We start from the raw sequence: 15,701 nt of genomic DNA on the forward strand, positions 1-15,701 counted from the left end.
TTTATAAAATGTTAATTTGCGAAAGGAAAACAGGCTTTCTCAAATGAAACTTTAATTGTATGAGAAGCTAAATAATTAATGGGCTTTTAATTTACGGAAGTGGTTTAAGGTTCAGTAAGCAAAAAACACTGAATGAAATAAGTTTTAATTATAACGGATAACGTTTTATATATTTACAAAACAAACTGAACACTCGAAAATATTCAGTAAAACGTATCTGAATCTAACATCAAAACAATTAAAATTATAAATAAAATATAACAAAAGAAGAACAAATCAATGTCCATTCTGTTCTCCAAATAGTTGTTCTATTTTAGCATTATTCAAGTTCTCTTTACCCAGGACCTCAGGATATCTACTTTCCAGCTCTTCCCATAATATGTTCGTTAATAGAGGCTGAGCTTCCTGTGGTTAGTATAAAATAAAGTTTAATTGGAATGGTCACATTAAGAGTCATGTTAAACTTCTTTAAACCATAGAAATTATGCAATATTTGAAAAAAAAAAATTAACTCAAGACCAATTGAAATTAAAGTTATTGTACCTGTGCTGGATGAAGACTATCCACTGGTTCTAATAGCTGCCACTTTTCACCACCATTCTCTTCCCACGTTTTAATAACTAGCAGATAATTTGAATTAGTGGTGTTCTTAATATATTGTTATATATTATATACATAGTCATGTAAAACAGACTGAACTAACGTTTAGGTAGCAAACAGATTACCATTTTTCATGTAAATGGTTAACGAAAAAAGGTGCTTGAATCAACTACTGTTAGATACGCATTTGAAGTTTTTAACAAATGCAATTTCTGAAATAAACAAAAAAGACAATACCTTTTGAAATAGGGTTTTCCAGGAAATACAATTTAAAGGATTGTGCAGAATAAGTTAAAGATAAATCTTGCAGCACATTCGTTAGTTCCTGAGCTTTCTAAAAGAAAATAAATTAAGGAAATATTTAAAATACACCATCACAGTAAATGGGAAGTTCACAAGCTTAACAAGAACTGTAAAAGTTTAATGTCAACATAATGAAGAAAACTCAACTTTTGTAGTAGCATTTCTCCATGTACTATTGTCATTCATCCATCCAAAACACGGCCCAATCTGCATGCAATTGAGCCATTTGTAGATATCCGAATACGCGACATCACCACGTAGTTGGCCTATGGGATGAATACGATGGGCCATTGATGGATAAATGAAACTTCCATTCACTAGACCGACAAGGATCACATGGCTATCCTTTGGAAGGATTTCATCCTGTAAAGTAGTTAAGAAGTGTTTACGTAATACACGACGTTATTTTAATTTCAGTGCAATTTTCTTAAAGTTTCAGGAGCCTAACACACCTGAGATGTGAAATTTATCTAAATATGATAAAATTCTTATTACCTACATTTTTACAGTTAAGCTATAAATCAGTATACATTAACACCACTTATCCCCATAGAAATATTTAATTCGGTTTCGGTTCCTTTCCCTGCTAACCAAGCTGTAACTATTAATAGATACTAACATTTATATTATTGGATATGCGTGTGTGTAGCTACTTAAGGTTAGATAAGTTTAATAGAACCACTTAACCATTAAAACCCTGTATTTTCTCTAGTAGGCCTAAGATAATATAATGATAGTATTGATAGAAGAAATACTACTTTAGACTGTTACCATTTATGAAACAAGTTTCCTAATTTCAATTCTTACCAATTCCTCAAGGGTTCTCACCACATTCTGTTTGAACTTTTCTTTAGTAATCCAATCAGCTGGAGACTCCATATAACTAGAAAAAATTTATTGTACATAGGCCTTACATAACAGCCGTAAGCTATTAAAACTGACAAAACATTTATCTTGTATAAACTCGAATGTTGAAGTTAAGTCAGAATAAGACGTAGGTTTTAGTAGTGGTGTGCACAATACTTAATTGTGGTTTGGGAAATTAAATATTTTGCAAATTTGTCTTCAATTTTAATGGTTAAGTAAGTGAAATTATGCTTACCTCAAACAAACATCATTTCCCATTGATGCATAAAAGACAATAGCTGGATAGTCAGTAGTTCGTGAGCGAGATATACTAAAGAAATACAAGACAATACAACTTAAGAAACTAGAGACAACGAACTTGAGATTTCCAGAATTCACCCCAAAGAACTAGTATTGTAATTATATAATGGAGATTAAAGTTCGAAACTATTTCTATGTAATAGGACATAGCTTAGAATATTTTAAATAATTAACCTAAATTTCTCTTTCGGTAATACGAAGCTTTAAAATAGATTAATTTGTCAATACATAAACATTAACTTAAGCTTTGTTATAAGCTTATATTCTAGCTCCATAAAAGATGAAGTAACAAAAACGCATTTAATTTCGAAAGTGTTGAAGGTTTAGAATGTTTTATTACTAATTAGAAAATACGAGTTAAGCATGTGTTTGAATATATTTTAAGTTAAAACTTACCTTTTGATGCAGTGCAGAATAGTTGATGAATTAGCTCCTAAAAATAGGAGGGAAAATTGTGGACAATAACAAAAGAACTAATTAATATAACTGTTACGACATGTATGAATTCTTAGTCTATTATTCTTTAATGATAATACAATATAGAATAGTAATAAAACTACCAAGTTTAAAGTAGTCATCTGCAAATTCCCGTTTTGTAAAGTCTATTAGTACAAAGAAAAAGTTGAACAGAGTAACGTTAATTCTCTAGTTTCATGTTGTACCAAACTTACCATTGAAACTGAGGTTTTGATAATCTCTGTGATTGCATCTGTTTCTTGTGTGCAATCTCCAGTACAAAGAATCCACTTTAGATCTGGCTTGTGGCCAGTTCGAGTCCATGTAACCTTTCGAAAATTAAGTTATTGTATGAACAACAATTAAAATAAACTAGGTACGATTTCATTATGTACTATTCCAATAATCTGTAGTATATACATACAAAATCGAATTTAATTTCAGTAATAAAGTAGGATACAATAAATCAATTTTACCTTATCTAGAAACTTATTTTTTATATTTAAGAAATAAATTATACGAAGAATGCTTGATGAATATTTAACCTCCATGTTAAGTATAATAGTTCATAAGATACTTAACTTCAGTAAATTGTTAATTTGTAAATTGTTAATTTGAAGAATTAATATTTATAATAAACCTGCAGTTATTATTCATTATGTTAGAACTTTATAATTATTAAAACATATGGGGCCCCTACCTTTACACACTATGCGCAAGCGAGTAAGTTTTGTTGAAAAAAAATGACTAAAGCAAAGATTTAAATAAATATCTCCATTCGAGATTAAGTAATACGGAACTGTTTGCTTCTTGGACGCAGAATCTAAAACTATCGAATTTTATTAATACATGTATGGTAAACCAATTTAGGTTAGTTAGTTGCATGAAGTTAAGCACAAAGCTACACGATGGGCTATTTGTTCTCTGCCCACCAAAGGTATCGAAGCCAGAGTTCTAGCGTCGTAAATCCAGAGACTTCGCTGTGCCACTGGGTGCAAAATCAATTTAGAAGAAATTGAGTAATTTTAGAAATGAAATGTTTTTTTTTTTTAGTACTAGTAGAGTCTGCCAATATTAGTAATATTAAGCAACTTGCTATGTGCCCCAGAAATGCAAAAGAATACGGATGATGCACAATGTTACAGAAAAGTCGTGTACCAGAGATATAGGCGAGGCATTAAATGTTGCAAGACTCATTTCGATGCCAATATTGAGATCATGGTTACGATAGCACTGAAGATATGAATGGACATATCATGGTTGTCGAAGCTGGGTTATAGCAAATTTACCCAAATGCTATTTACACTGCAGGAATTACAATTTAGCTGATGTTATTCTTGTAAATTACATTTCGTTACATCATATCAATAATGATTGAAAGTATATTCACACAAAACCAATAGCTAAAGAATTAAAGTCTATGAAACTGTCTTGACCCAGCATGTACAATAGTCTAATATAGGCAACTAATGCTATTTCTCGAATCCTATCATAGTAAGCAGCGTTCTCTCGTTTTGATATAATGATTAGTATTTGACCTGAAACTCTTAAAAAGTGAGTTTGGGTTTCCAATTCATTAGAAGGATGTTAAATATTTTAGTGCTGTAGCAAAGCCCTATGGTAAATTTAACGGAACTTGTGTTCATGTAAAAGTAGCTTTTGAACTTAAACTAAAAAATAAGATTTGATTGGTCAAAGTTCTGTAGAAATGCCACGCACAGAGGGGAAACTGACCAATAGTGCTAATGTGACAGTATCAGCACCAAAAGGAAAAATGGAAACAATTCACAAGACGTAATTTACGATTCTAGACCAAGACTAAAAGTTTAATATTTTTTATCCCACAAGCACAAGTCTTACAGAAAGTGTGGTCTGATAGATTCAGCGCATATTTCTTCATTATCTGGGAAACGTTGATGTTAAGCTTGAGAAATACTAAATACTACAAAAGTGTTTTTGCGAGGCTCTAAACGAATATTTTTTGTAGCTTATACAGGATATCAAAAGTGTTTTTGCGAGGCTCTAAACGAATATTTTTTGTAGCTTATACAGGATATTGTTATGCTTTCATGACAGTCACCATTAGTGTAAAGATGATTATGTTAGAAAAATGACTTGCGGAATAGCATGACAGATGATCCTGGAGTTGCGGCAAGAAATGTCGTTAAAATCGAAGATACCCAACTGATAATACAAGTAGAAATGCAAGAACAAGCAGATTTTGTTACTAGATTGATTTTAGTTGACAAAAAACAAATCACTCAGAGTAGATTGATCTCTATGCAAAAATTGAATCCGTAATTAAATTATTTTGGGACAGTGACGTGACAAATGTATCGCGTTACCTTTTTGCGACAAAGAAAATAATGGGGAAGTTTGTTAAGAATAATGTTGTATATAGGTGCAAATTTAAGTAACGTAGATACATCCACTTCCCCAGAACACTTACGTACAGCCTCTTGAATTCTAGCGGTGGTCTTGAAGACTTAGTTTTGGAAGCTGAAAATGGTAAGGAAACTTACCGCACCCACATCCGTATATACGAAGAAACCGCCGCTAAATGTATTTATTATAAAATGATCATCTTCTGTATTAAGTGAAGAATACAATCACACCTATTATTAGTTTTCGCTTTAGATATTGTTGTAAATCCTTTAGTTACCTTTTGAGCAAAGGAAGCTATATTAATCGTAATACTTCAGGACTGAAGACAAGCTTTATCTGTTCATATACTAACAAACTATTTGTGCTACTGATTGGAGGCATGATATAAAGTGCGTAGTAAAATCTGGTACCATTTTCATTAAATACTGTAATTAACAGTTCTATGCGTTCTACTAGATGAAAAATCACATGTAGGAGTTAAGTTTTGAGAGGTTGAAATGAATTAATTACCAAAAAGAATGTCCTTACGATATTGTACTGCACGAATTGCATCTTCTACATTTAAATGTTAGTACTAGAAGTAGTTGAGTGATTGCTAGTTCGAAACTTACCTGTAGCAAACGAAAGATGAGGCCAGTCAAATTCATTGGCCAAGATAAAACTGATGTGTTCAAAAATACCCTGGAAATAAATACATTACAAGTCAACTTCCCTTCATTTGCTGTTGTAAATAATTTACATGGAATTTAAAGTATGAAATAAACTTGCTCTCATTAGGCATAACTTAAACTAACATCTTACACATTTAGTATACATGTAGCAATACTTAGTTTCCTTTGATCAAGTCACTTATTAAATGTCAAGGAAAAGAAATTTGAAACAATACAAACGATAAGCTTGATTATATCGTATTTATATACGTACATAGCGAGTGTTTAAACGCTAAAGTTCTTTTAATCTATGTTCACAAATATTTTTAGTACCGGAGTTATTTCTGCTGGTGTAATCCACTCAGAAGGAATATGGAAGTGTGCACCTACTGAATCTCCAATGTAGATTATTCCTCTCTGGTCTGTGCCTTCACAGAGAGAAGTCTCGTAAGGATAGCCACTGTCAGTATCAATACCCTTTACGATAGGAGACAATTAGGTACATAAAGTCAATTGTTTCTAACGCCCCATAAATAAAGGTAGTTATACCAAACATTTGTTTTTAATTACAAGATGGGTTATTTACAAGATTTCTATAAGCAGAAAACATGGTATCGAAGAAAAGATTTATGAATCTTAGAATTATACTTACATAAATACCATTACAGTTGGAATCCGTCTCGATATCTTCCTTTAGTGGCCTGAAAGAAACAATGCGCTCACTCACAATAAGCCTTCCTTGTACTTGCAAGGTTTATCCTTTTACTTAAGGTGTTGGGGGGGGGGGTGTATGGAATAAAAGATTAAGTTAACCGGTTTTATTAAATATGCAATATTCCTCATCGTGATCAGTTAGAAGATCGAAGATATTAACATTAATTTTGAGCTTAAGACAAAAAACTGGAAAGTTAACATACCTCCAAGGGTTTAAGGACTTAATACGAGATAGCACCATTTTGTTGTTTTTAACAAGGTAGATTACGAAGTAGCAATACAATAGTTTGACAGAAGTGTACAAGTGTTCGAAATAATTTTAAAATACTCACTTTCGTCCTGGATAAACAGCATCATCGAAATCATTGCAGTCCATGCCTCTCCAGACACTTCCTCGTAAAACCTATAAATATCCGAGACTATTGTACAAATAACTATTAATTTCACATTGAAACATTTTAGAAAAGCACAGCTGTTTTGATAGACCAAGTTGTAGTAGTATTAGCCTTCAATACAGTATGTAATAAGTTAGATTGGAAGCTGTTAAATCTGTATTTAAGAAAGTCACATTTACATTCGAAAGTACATTAAAAGGGGAAGACATTTATTACCCAAGTTAAACAATAAACTTTAAAATTTAATAAAAGTTACTCATACCTGTAAGAAAACAATTTTTACTATATCTTTGATTAGACTTAATTGCCATTTCCAGTTATTTTTATCATCAAGTTTTATGTGCCATTCATTACAGTCAATTCTATCAATGCAGAGATTAGCTGCAATATAGTACACTTAGATCACGTAAAGAGTAAGGAACACTAAAAAGGAAAAAGCTATAATGTATTATAAATTTTGAATGACATAAAAAAAGTCTTGACAAGAGGAATCTTCAATAGCCGCGGCATTTAAAGTTAGTTTAGGCAGGATTAGAGCAAGTTAATCTAAGAGACCTTGGGCGTGGTCAAATACATCACTAGAAAGGGTTCAACCTCCCGAGTCCAATACTAATTAGATCTCAAATCGGTCAAGAGATGACGGAGCTACGAGCTAAAAGTTTATAAAAAATACGAGTCGCTATGCTGTGGCTAAAGACAACAAAAACTCTGCACAGGGTACAGGCTATAATGTAGGATAAGATTTTTCCAGAGTTTGAGGCGACTGCAGAAGTAAGACCCTCGTAGCAATGAAAATATTAATTTAATTAGCTTGTTAAATTTTAGCTTTTACTACAAAATGGGGTCTGGAATGTAGACGTCAAGAGGCAAGCTCCCTTTATTTAACCCGAATTTGTAAGAAGTTTAGTTTCTTTCACTTAACATTTCTTTGGAGAACAGTCACCTGCCACAACTGCCTACAGGCAGTGAAGGGTGACAGATGTGGGACATAGTAGGCTTGAGCACCCACATCTTGCTCCAACTTTTTTTAGGTTTCTTTAACATGCAAAAATAGGGAACGGAAGTCAAGACTGGTAGACGGTGTATTCACACCGCTATATAGATCCTACAGTCTCCTCCTAAACCAAGGGTAAATCTTGTATCACACATTATAGCCCATGTCTTGGTGATCTTTAATATATGCAGCGTTTCGTTGTACTTAAGGCTTCGAGCAATATTTTGATGTTAATATTCATTTAAGTGTTCAAAAAGATTTAAACACTATATGAATTATATAACATTTACCAACCTGAATTGTGCTGTGCTTGTCTTTATCAAGGTCAACAGAAGGATTAAGGTTCTTTTTAAAGCTGTAAAAAAAGAAAATGGAACGTTAAGATATTTTACGATGCGAGAGAACAGAAATAGAATTAACTTAAACTTGTCAATAGAGAAAATGGTATGGTTAACCATTGTCATACTAAACTCCAGGGGTTGGGATGCGATAGTTGTTAAGACTTAAAGTTCTATACAGACTATCCATAAATTGAAAGCCTGTCCAATTATTTTAGCCATATTCACTAACAATAAAAAACTAGCTACTGTTTGTGTTTATGAATGTTTAACTTGTATTCAAGTACACATTTGACATGAAATTCGGATTAGATTAACACTAATTTGATGAATTACATTAATATTAAACTTGCGCCAATTCTTTAAACATAGTCAAAATCCTACAACTTTATAATAGAAGATAGTAATCTTGGTTATTTATGTGCGCTATATATGATTTCGAGCAATACTTAGATTCAAGTTAATAAGCAAGCCATTTCCTCTCTCAACAGGCTACTGTTAACAAGAATAAGATACCACTATTTCATTTTGAACAAAGAAATCTAGCGATCAATCAAAAATATGAATGGTAGTGAATTAATAATAATAATTATTATCATTTAATTTACACTTGTATGTAACATAGTATAATAATATACCACTAGATGGTCACAAAATTAATGATCAGTGGATACTCACAGGTTTAAAGAATCACATACACGTCTTATTCCAGGCAAATCACACGGGGAGGACAATGATTGCACCAAAGACTTAAAGAAAAAGAAAATGTCTTTGTATAGTACATTCAATGACACGACTTTACCAGTAAAGTTAATTAATACAATGGGCATTTGAATAGTACCAAGCACCATGAAATAGCTCGGTCTATGTTTAATATGTAGTTGTGTTAATGCAAGCTTTAAATACCTTAAGACAAACTTCGTATTCAATATACATTAAGCGAGAAATAAGTTTATTGAAAAAGTCAATTAGACCCAAGCCTATTAAGACATTAACGAGTGTTAGTGCAGTAGAGTTTGGTTTTACATTTGGGTAAGTGTATAGCAATGTTTAAGATAAAGATAACAAGGAAAATAACTTTCAGATAGTTAGCAGTTACTGAACTTTTACCAAAACAATTAAATAGTTACTTGAGTAAATTACTCAACTGGACAGTTCCCAGCAACGTATGGAGAAATATAATTTCACGATGTTTAATATTAGTCTATACGGAGAAGGTGTTACTTAACTCCAATACGGATAAGAAATAAAAATGTCTTCATATTATTTGCGATGTGAATAACATCAAAAATATGCAAGAATTTGAAATTGGAATGAATACAAATAGAAAGGCAACTAATGACTACTTGAGATTAGGTTCACTTACCCAGTGAAAAAATGGCTGCACTTTGGTTTTTAGTCTGGATTTTTCAGTAGCTCTAGCCATTCCAATCTGCAAGATACACTTGATTTAATGTTATATTATTTATTCACCCCCGCTAAATTAGGATTACACACTATTGGTTTCTACTCTATAGGCAAATATAATTTTTACATTTATGGTCAAGTCCAAAATACACAAATGTCTCATTACACAGGCTATAAAATTAGTTTCCACAACCTTATGAACTTAATTTTTACCTGTGTATGGCATTTTATTAACCACATTCGAATTAAGCACAATAATCTGTTAATGCATTTTTAAGATACAAAACAACGGTTTCAGATAATATAAACACCATTATACTGGATTAAAACTTGCCTTTGGCTCTGGAAAAAGATGACAATAGTTCTGTCCATCGTCAACACGACATATACCAAGACTGTAACACACCACATCAGGAGTCTGTTGTTTACTCAGTCTAAAACAAGTGTTTCCGCAAAGGATAAAATTAAGTCTCCACATTTGATTCAGTGTTAAAAATACATTATTTTAACAAGTATTATTGACAGCAAGCGATACTAGATGGTGCCGCATGTTAAGTTTAAGAACAAAGATTAATTTATATTCATTTTAGATTAATATTTCAGGAATTACCGATATTATACACAAATTATCTAAAAGTTATTCAAGAGGTCCTTTCAAATACCGATTGTAGTTTTTAATCTTCATCTTGGAATAATAACTAATGATAAGTGACTAAAGTTAGGAATGGAATATTTAACAAACAGAACCTACTTTTCAATAATAGAATCTCCCCAGAAGTTGAAAAGAATCTTACAAAGATAAAAATAAGATCCTGGTAGGTAGTCACAAACTTTAACCAAAGTATGAGGTTTATTGTGTATTGCAGCTAACTGTTCAGCAATTCCAACAAGTACGGTACATGCTATAAAAAAAAATAGAATCATAAGACTTTATGCACTTTCAAGACTAAACATATATAAAGACTCTACTTAGAAAAGTTCAGTTCGCGGTAATGCTGGTGAAGAAGAGTTAATTATTAAAATAACTATCGTTTCACTATAAAAATAAGTAAACTTTTTTTATCTCCAATTAAAAGGGTTAATTGTAACATCGATATTAAGCTAACGTAAAACTCATGAGACTCTTTCTTGAAAGTGACATTTGCATCTCCTAATATATACGTTATGGTTATTGAACAATATTTTATCATTACACTACCAATATGCTTAAGTTATTATAACTTACCCGCACAAGGATAGCCACCGTTTACTCCTTTAGAAAAACAAATTTGAGAAACTATAACAATTATGAACACTGTCAACCAAAACTTAAGTTTAAAACTCATTTTTCACACTTCCAAAAACAAACTTATACTTTAATCATTCATAAACTTCCTAACACAAGATAAACGAACCTATAGCAAAAACAACCAACGAAATTGAGAGGACCTACAGCCAATCAATAGCAACTGACAACCTTTATATAACCCGCTAAATGTTTCTGCGGAACTAAAAAATAGCCAATGTGATAATAAAATTATATTTACAAAATATTATAAATATATATTGACAGAACTTCATTTTACTTTGTAAAATTATTGTATTGTTTTATCATTCTTTAATGATTCAAACTGAAATTTCCAACCAATAATTTGCCATACTATTCACATTACATTAGATTCAGCGGTTAAACTTATGTAGAAGGGTGGAAGGTATGAAATAGAAGAGGGATTAATATCCACTGAAAATTCATTTCCGAATCATTTTGTTTGTGTATTTAAATTATCATTTCTTTAATCAGTAGTGTTTCTATACGCCTATTTGTAAGTAGAATGATTAAATTATCCTGCATCCTACAGTAGTTAGCTCAATGATAAATAATATCATGAATAATTTTTAAGCTCTAATATATTATAAAAGCATATTTTCGAATAGTTACGAAACCTTTTACTCAAGAAAGAGAATTGAGTTGTTGTGATTATAGAGGAAGAAAATTAAAATGACAAACAATAAATATCACATTACAAATAGAATAACATTATTCCTAGTGAAAAAAAAACATATTTTATTTAATCTCAAACTTACGCATAGTTATTAGTATTTCGTAATACATATACAAATATATATAATCAATTATTCGTTACAAAACGTTTTCAGTAGAATTCAGAGTAAGCATTATTAACACAGCAGTGTTTTACAGAAAGGGATTATTCAAAACATGGTAGACCAAAGAGGGGCAGGCATATCCTAGTGTTTAGCATGTCGGGATATGGATTCTTTGTTTGTTTATTTTAGAGCAAAGCCACATTAAGATATCTGCTGTGTCCACCGTGAGGAATCAAACCTCGGATTTTAGTGTTGTAAGTCTAGACATACCGCTGTCCCACCGAGGGACAGGGATACGGATGAAAGGTTTCAGGACGCTATACATGATGCTGCTCAAGATTCTCTGCACTTTCAGCTTTATGCGCGTTATAAAAGTGGCAGTCAATCCCGTTATTTGTTTCAAAGATCCTGATAAAATCCTTTTTGCGGTGGTTGCTGATGGCTGCTTACCTTTCCTTCTGGTAACTAATTCAAATTGAGAACGGCTAACCTTTGTACTTGTCGTTTTGCCTACGTGTGCCATTCAGGTTGAAAATTCCAAAATTAATGAAACTCGTCGCTAACGAGTAAAAGGATTGTATAAATGGATTAACATTGATTATTTCTCACAAAAAATCTACAGTCAGTAAACTTGTGAAATTTTAGTCAAAATTAAAAAAGACACTTTCAAGCTGTGTTAGAACAATGTATTGATGTTTCTTTAGCTTTAATAACACGGGTTGCGGTTAATAGGGGGTATTAATCCTCAAGTCAATGAAAATAACCTATTAGAATCCTTTCAAGCATGTTTTGTAAAGGATTTTCTAAAACATCTCAAGACAGCCAATTGGTGGTAAAGCTAAAATGCTCTTGATACGAGTTATTGATGTTATTCCTTTTTAATGTTTTCTATCTTCGTCTCTTATATACAAATAATGGAATATAACTTCAGTATTACTAAGATTTTAACACCTAACTTGTGAACTGCCTTCCAAAATATGCTTCTTCTTTGAATCAATTTGAACGTGTATAAGGAAATGGTTTCATGCCAAATTCATGAAATTTCGAGAAAGAAAGCTTAGCAAGAGCATTCAAGTTTTTTTTTTATCGAACTCTATTAATCTAGCAGGAGTATTCAAGTTTTTCTTATCAAACTCTATTAACGTAGCATGAGCATTCAAGTTTTTTATCAAACTCTACTAATGTAGCATGAGCATTCAAGTTTTTTTTTATCAAACTCTATTAATGTAGCATGAGCATTCAAGTTTTTATCAAACTCTATTAATGTAGCAGAAGCATTCAGTTTTTTTTTTATCAAACTCTATTAATGTAGCAAGAGCATACAAGTTTTTTTTATCAAACTCTATTAATGTAGCAGAAGCATTCAAGTTTTTTTTTTATCGAACTCTATTAATGTAGCATGAGCATTCAAGTTTTTTTTATCGAACTCTATTAATGTTTGTTTTCCTCTTCTTACTACTTTAGACTTTCGCGTCTGATAACTCTTAGATAAGTCGTCCTAAACCGAGGCCTTGTAATGATTTCTAGCAGTTTACCTTTGGTCATTTGATTAACGTTTTCCTTTCAGCCAGGCAGCGAGATGACCTTCTTGTTCATTCATTCATTCCCTAACTTGAAAATAATAATGAACTGTGTCACAAATACTTTCAACAAAATTTGCCATCAAATCTGTTTTTTGAACCCTAAAGGTTTATGTGGTTTGGTAAATGACACAGTTCAAAACTGTTTGCAGCTGTGAAAGATGTTGATATATATGTCTATATAAGTCAATGGAATTGAAGAAAATACACTTATAACACCTATGTATAATATCTTGTTTTAACGTGGCTAAAGTCAAGTCTTCTGTAGATTGTTTACTAGTCACATTTATGTCTGGTAATGTGAACATTTATCAAATTCATCGCCTAGTGTCAATAATTTCAACATGATATCATATGCAAACAAACTTACTCCGAATCGTACTGATAACGTTTTATATATTTCTATAATGTCCCTAAAATATTTATTTAACTTTTGTTCAATTTTTTCCAGAAACTTCTGGTTGAATCCTTAGCTTTGTTTCTTAAAGATTCTGTACCGTTTCGAAACTTCTGATCGATTACTTGCAACACACTTCTACATTTCAGGTCACGTTCTAGTCAGTTTTCTTCCAAGGCCTCTTTAAGCTTTAAGTCACGCTCTTTGTTAGGTTTACTAAAACTTATCAAAATTCTTGGTGAGTTCCTTCAATTTTATTATTACGCCAGTCTAACACTATTAAGTGACTGTTTTGATTTCGAACATGTAGTTACCAGAAACAGCGAATCACACTACACTATAGTAGACCAAATCGCATTTGAAATTTTATGGCGTATGACGCACTTTTCGCACTTTTGGAACGTGGTGCGTTATAAGGGCGACGGTCAAATCCCATTATTCGGTCAGGCAAGAATATCCAAATACTTGGCAATTGGGGCTGTCAACTAGCTGTCTTTCCTCTAGTATATGAGTTCAAAATTAGGGACAGGCTAGCGAAGGTGTTGTTTCAGTGGAACTTTAGGCAGAGTAGACATAGTAAGTTTGAAAACTATAATAAAATCCAACTGCCTATTTCAAAAAAAGTAGACGATGTTTCAGCTTTTATACTGAAGAAGTGTATTGTAAGAATATATCGTATTCAGTACAATACACAAGCTATCCTTCATAATATTTGCAATAATTTCACATAAACTTATTGACTAAATTGAGAAAATAATTAAATGTATTAATGTATAATTGTGAAATATTTCTTCAAATGTATTGTATTACTACTCACAACTCAGACAAATTATTTGACCTTGTGGGCTTCTCAGTTTCCCTATAAGCCCATACAGCCTTAAAACACAGAGGGTTCAGTAAGATATATTGAAAAAATTTCGAATATGCAAATCAGTAAGTCATCTGAAAATCACAGCCGATATAAGTCACGGTGAAAAGAAATGAATCAGAATATAAGTTATTAATTGGAATTTTAGCATTGTTGGGCGTGTCCTAGGAAGTGCACTGCTACCGCAAATTGATGGCTTTTATGAAGGATATGTAACAGCCCTTTCCAATGAAATTGGTTCATACGTTCAGATCACAAAGATGTTTTCAGACCGAAAATTTAGAATTTCCAAGACCCTACGCCATAAACCTTGTATTTAATAACACTGGAAAAATAAGGAATGTGGATCAACTTGGGGTTCAGCATCATAGAGAAAGAGACCTGCAACAAGTTCTATCTCAGCTGTGGTAAGCAAAGTGCGGCGTTTTGCAATATATGAGAATCCACAAACATATAGGTCAGTGGCAATAGCCATCCAGGTAAATAAATATACAACATAATCGAGAACGATACTCGTCTGGAAAAGCGACACAAGTTACTTGTATATAAAATACTTCTAGATATATCCATTCTATCGTCACACACCTTAAGCAGCTGGAGAATGAAATGGATATTTGATACAAAAGTTCAAGTCGCTAGACTCGACTAATATGGATTTCTGTTCAATGGCACTGTTAAAGTAGACAGTGGGAAACCACTGTCCTCTTAAATTAAATAGAGTATGGAGAGCAAACGAATAAGACGGATTTGATTTAAGAATACTGCTTGTATAAAACAAGGAGATTAAACTTTCCTGTTTAGGAAAAAGTATCATTTTGACCAGTTGAATAAATGTGAACAACAAAACGCTAGGAACCCAAAACGATAAATAATAGTAATAGCTAATATATATATTTAAGAATGTTCGATATTCAAGAACTGTACTATACAAAGATCAACACATGTTTCGTTTTAGTTTTTTTAGCCACTCAAATAAGCGAGGTTTCTGTGTCCGATTATTAAACCCCCAACAGTAATATATATACATTTATATTATGAACCAATCATACGTAACACATGTGCGCCTTTAGGGAATGTACTCGTATTGTACGTAATTGAAATGCATTTCTTTTCCTAATCTAAACTATTACGTATGCGTGACGCTCACAATGTTTTGCTAATATGTCTTTCTTAAAACAGTAAAAAAATTAGAAATATACTATGGTTATTTCAAATTAATCTAAATTCTGATTGTATTAGTAAGTTAGTTCACAAAAATTTAATAGAATAAATATAAATAGAATAAAATATTAGGTCGTCAAAAATTAATGTCACTTTTTTTAGATGAAAAAAACCCGAACAACTTACATATATTAAAACAAA

The 15,701-nt window shown here is 31.9% G+C and overlaps 1 protein-coding gene across 1 annotated transcript in view; it reads right to left on the reverse strand.

Annotated features, from left to right (window-relative positions):
• Positions 1-253: 253 nt before the first annotated feature.
• The window catches only part of LOC106457343 (acyloxyacyl hydrolase-like), a gene marked incomplete at its 5' end in the record, with an annotated part of 100,761 nt that continues 85,313 nt past the window's right edge, over positions 254-15,701 (reverse strand). The window contains 17 exons of the mRNA XM_022383526.1: positions 254-405; positions 544-620; positions 838-934; positions 1,051-1,266; positions 1,711-1,786; positions 2,006-2,080; positions 2,467-2,503; positions 2,742-2,855; positions 5,523-5,592; positions 5,895-6,038; positions 6,214-6,262; positions 6,608-6,678; positions 7,959-8,019; positions 8,681-8,751; positions 9,369-9,434; positions 9,744-9,843; positions 10,161-10,311. Coding sequence (XP_022239234.1) covers positions 277-405; positions 544-620; positions 838-934; positions 1,051-1,266; positions 1,711-1,786; positions 2,006-2,080; positions 2,467-2,503; positions 2,742-2,855; positions 5,523-5,592; positions 5,895-6,038; positions 6,214-6,262; positions 6,608-6,678; positions 7,959-8,019; positions 8,681-8,751; positions 9,369-9,434; positions 9,744-9,843; positions 10,161-10,311 — 1,604 coding nt within the window. The remainder of the gene's footprint in view (positions 406-543; positions 621-837; positions 935-1,050; positions 1,267-1,710; positions 1,787-2,005; positions 2,081-2,466; positions 2,504-2,741; positions 2,856-5,522; positions 5,593-5,894; positions 6,039-6,213; positions 6,263-6,607; positions 6,679-7,958; positions 8,020-8,680; positions 8,752-9,368; positions 9,435-9,743; positions 9,844-10,160; positions 10,312-15,701) is intronic.

Source organism: Limulus polyphemus, unplaced genomic scaffold (assembly GCF_000517525.1).
Source record: "Limulus polyphemus unplaced genomic scaffold, Limulus_polyphemus-2.1.2 Scaffold16, whole genome shotgun sequence".
Taxonomy (NCBI): Eukaryota; Metazoa; Arthropoda; class Merostomata; order Xiphosura; family Limulidae; genus Limulus; species Limulus polyphemus.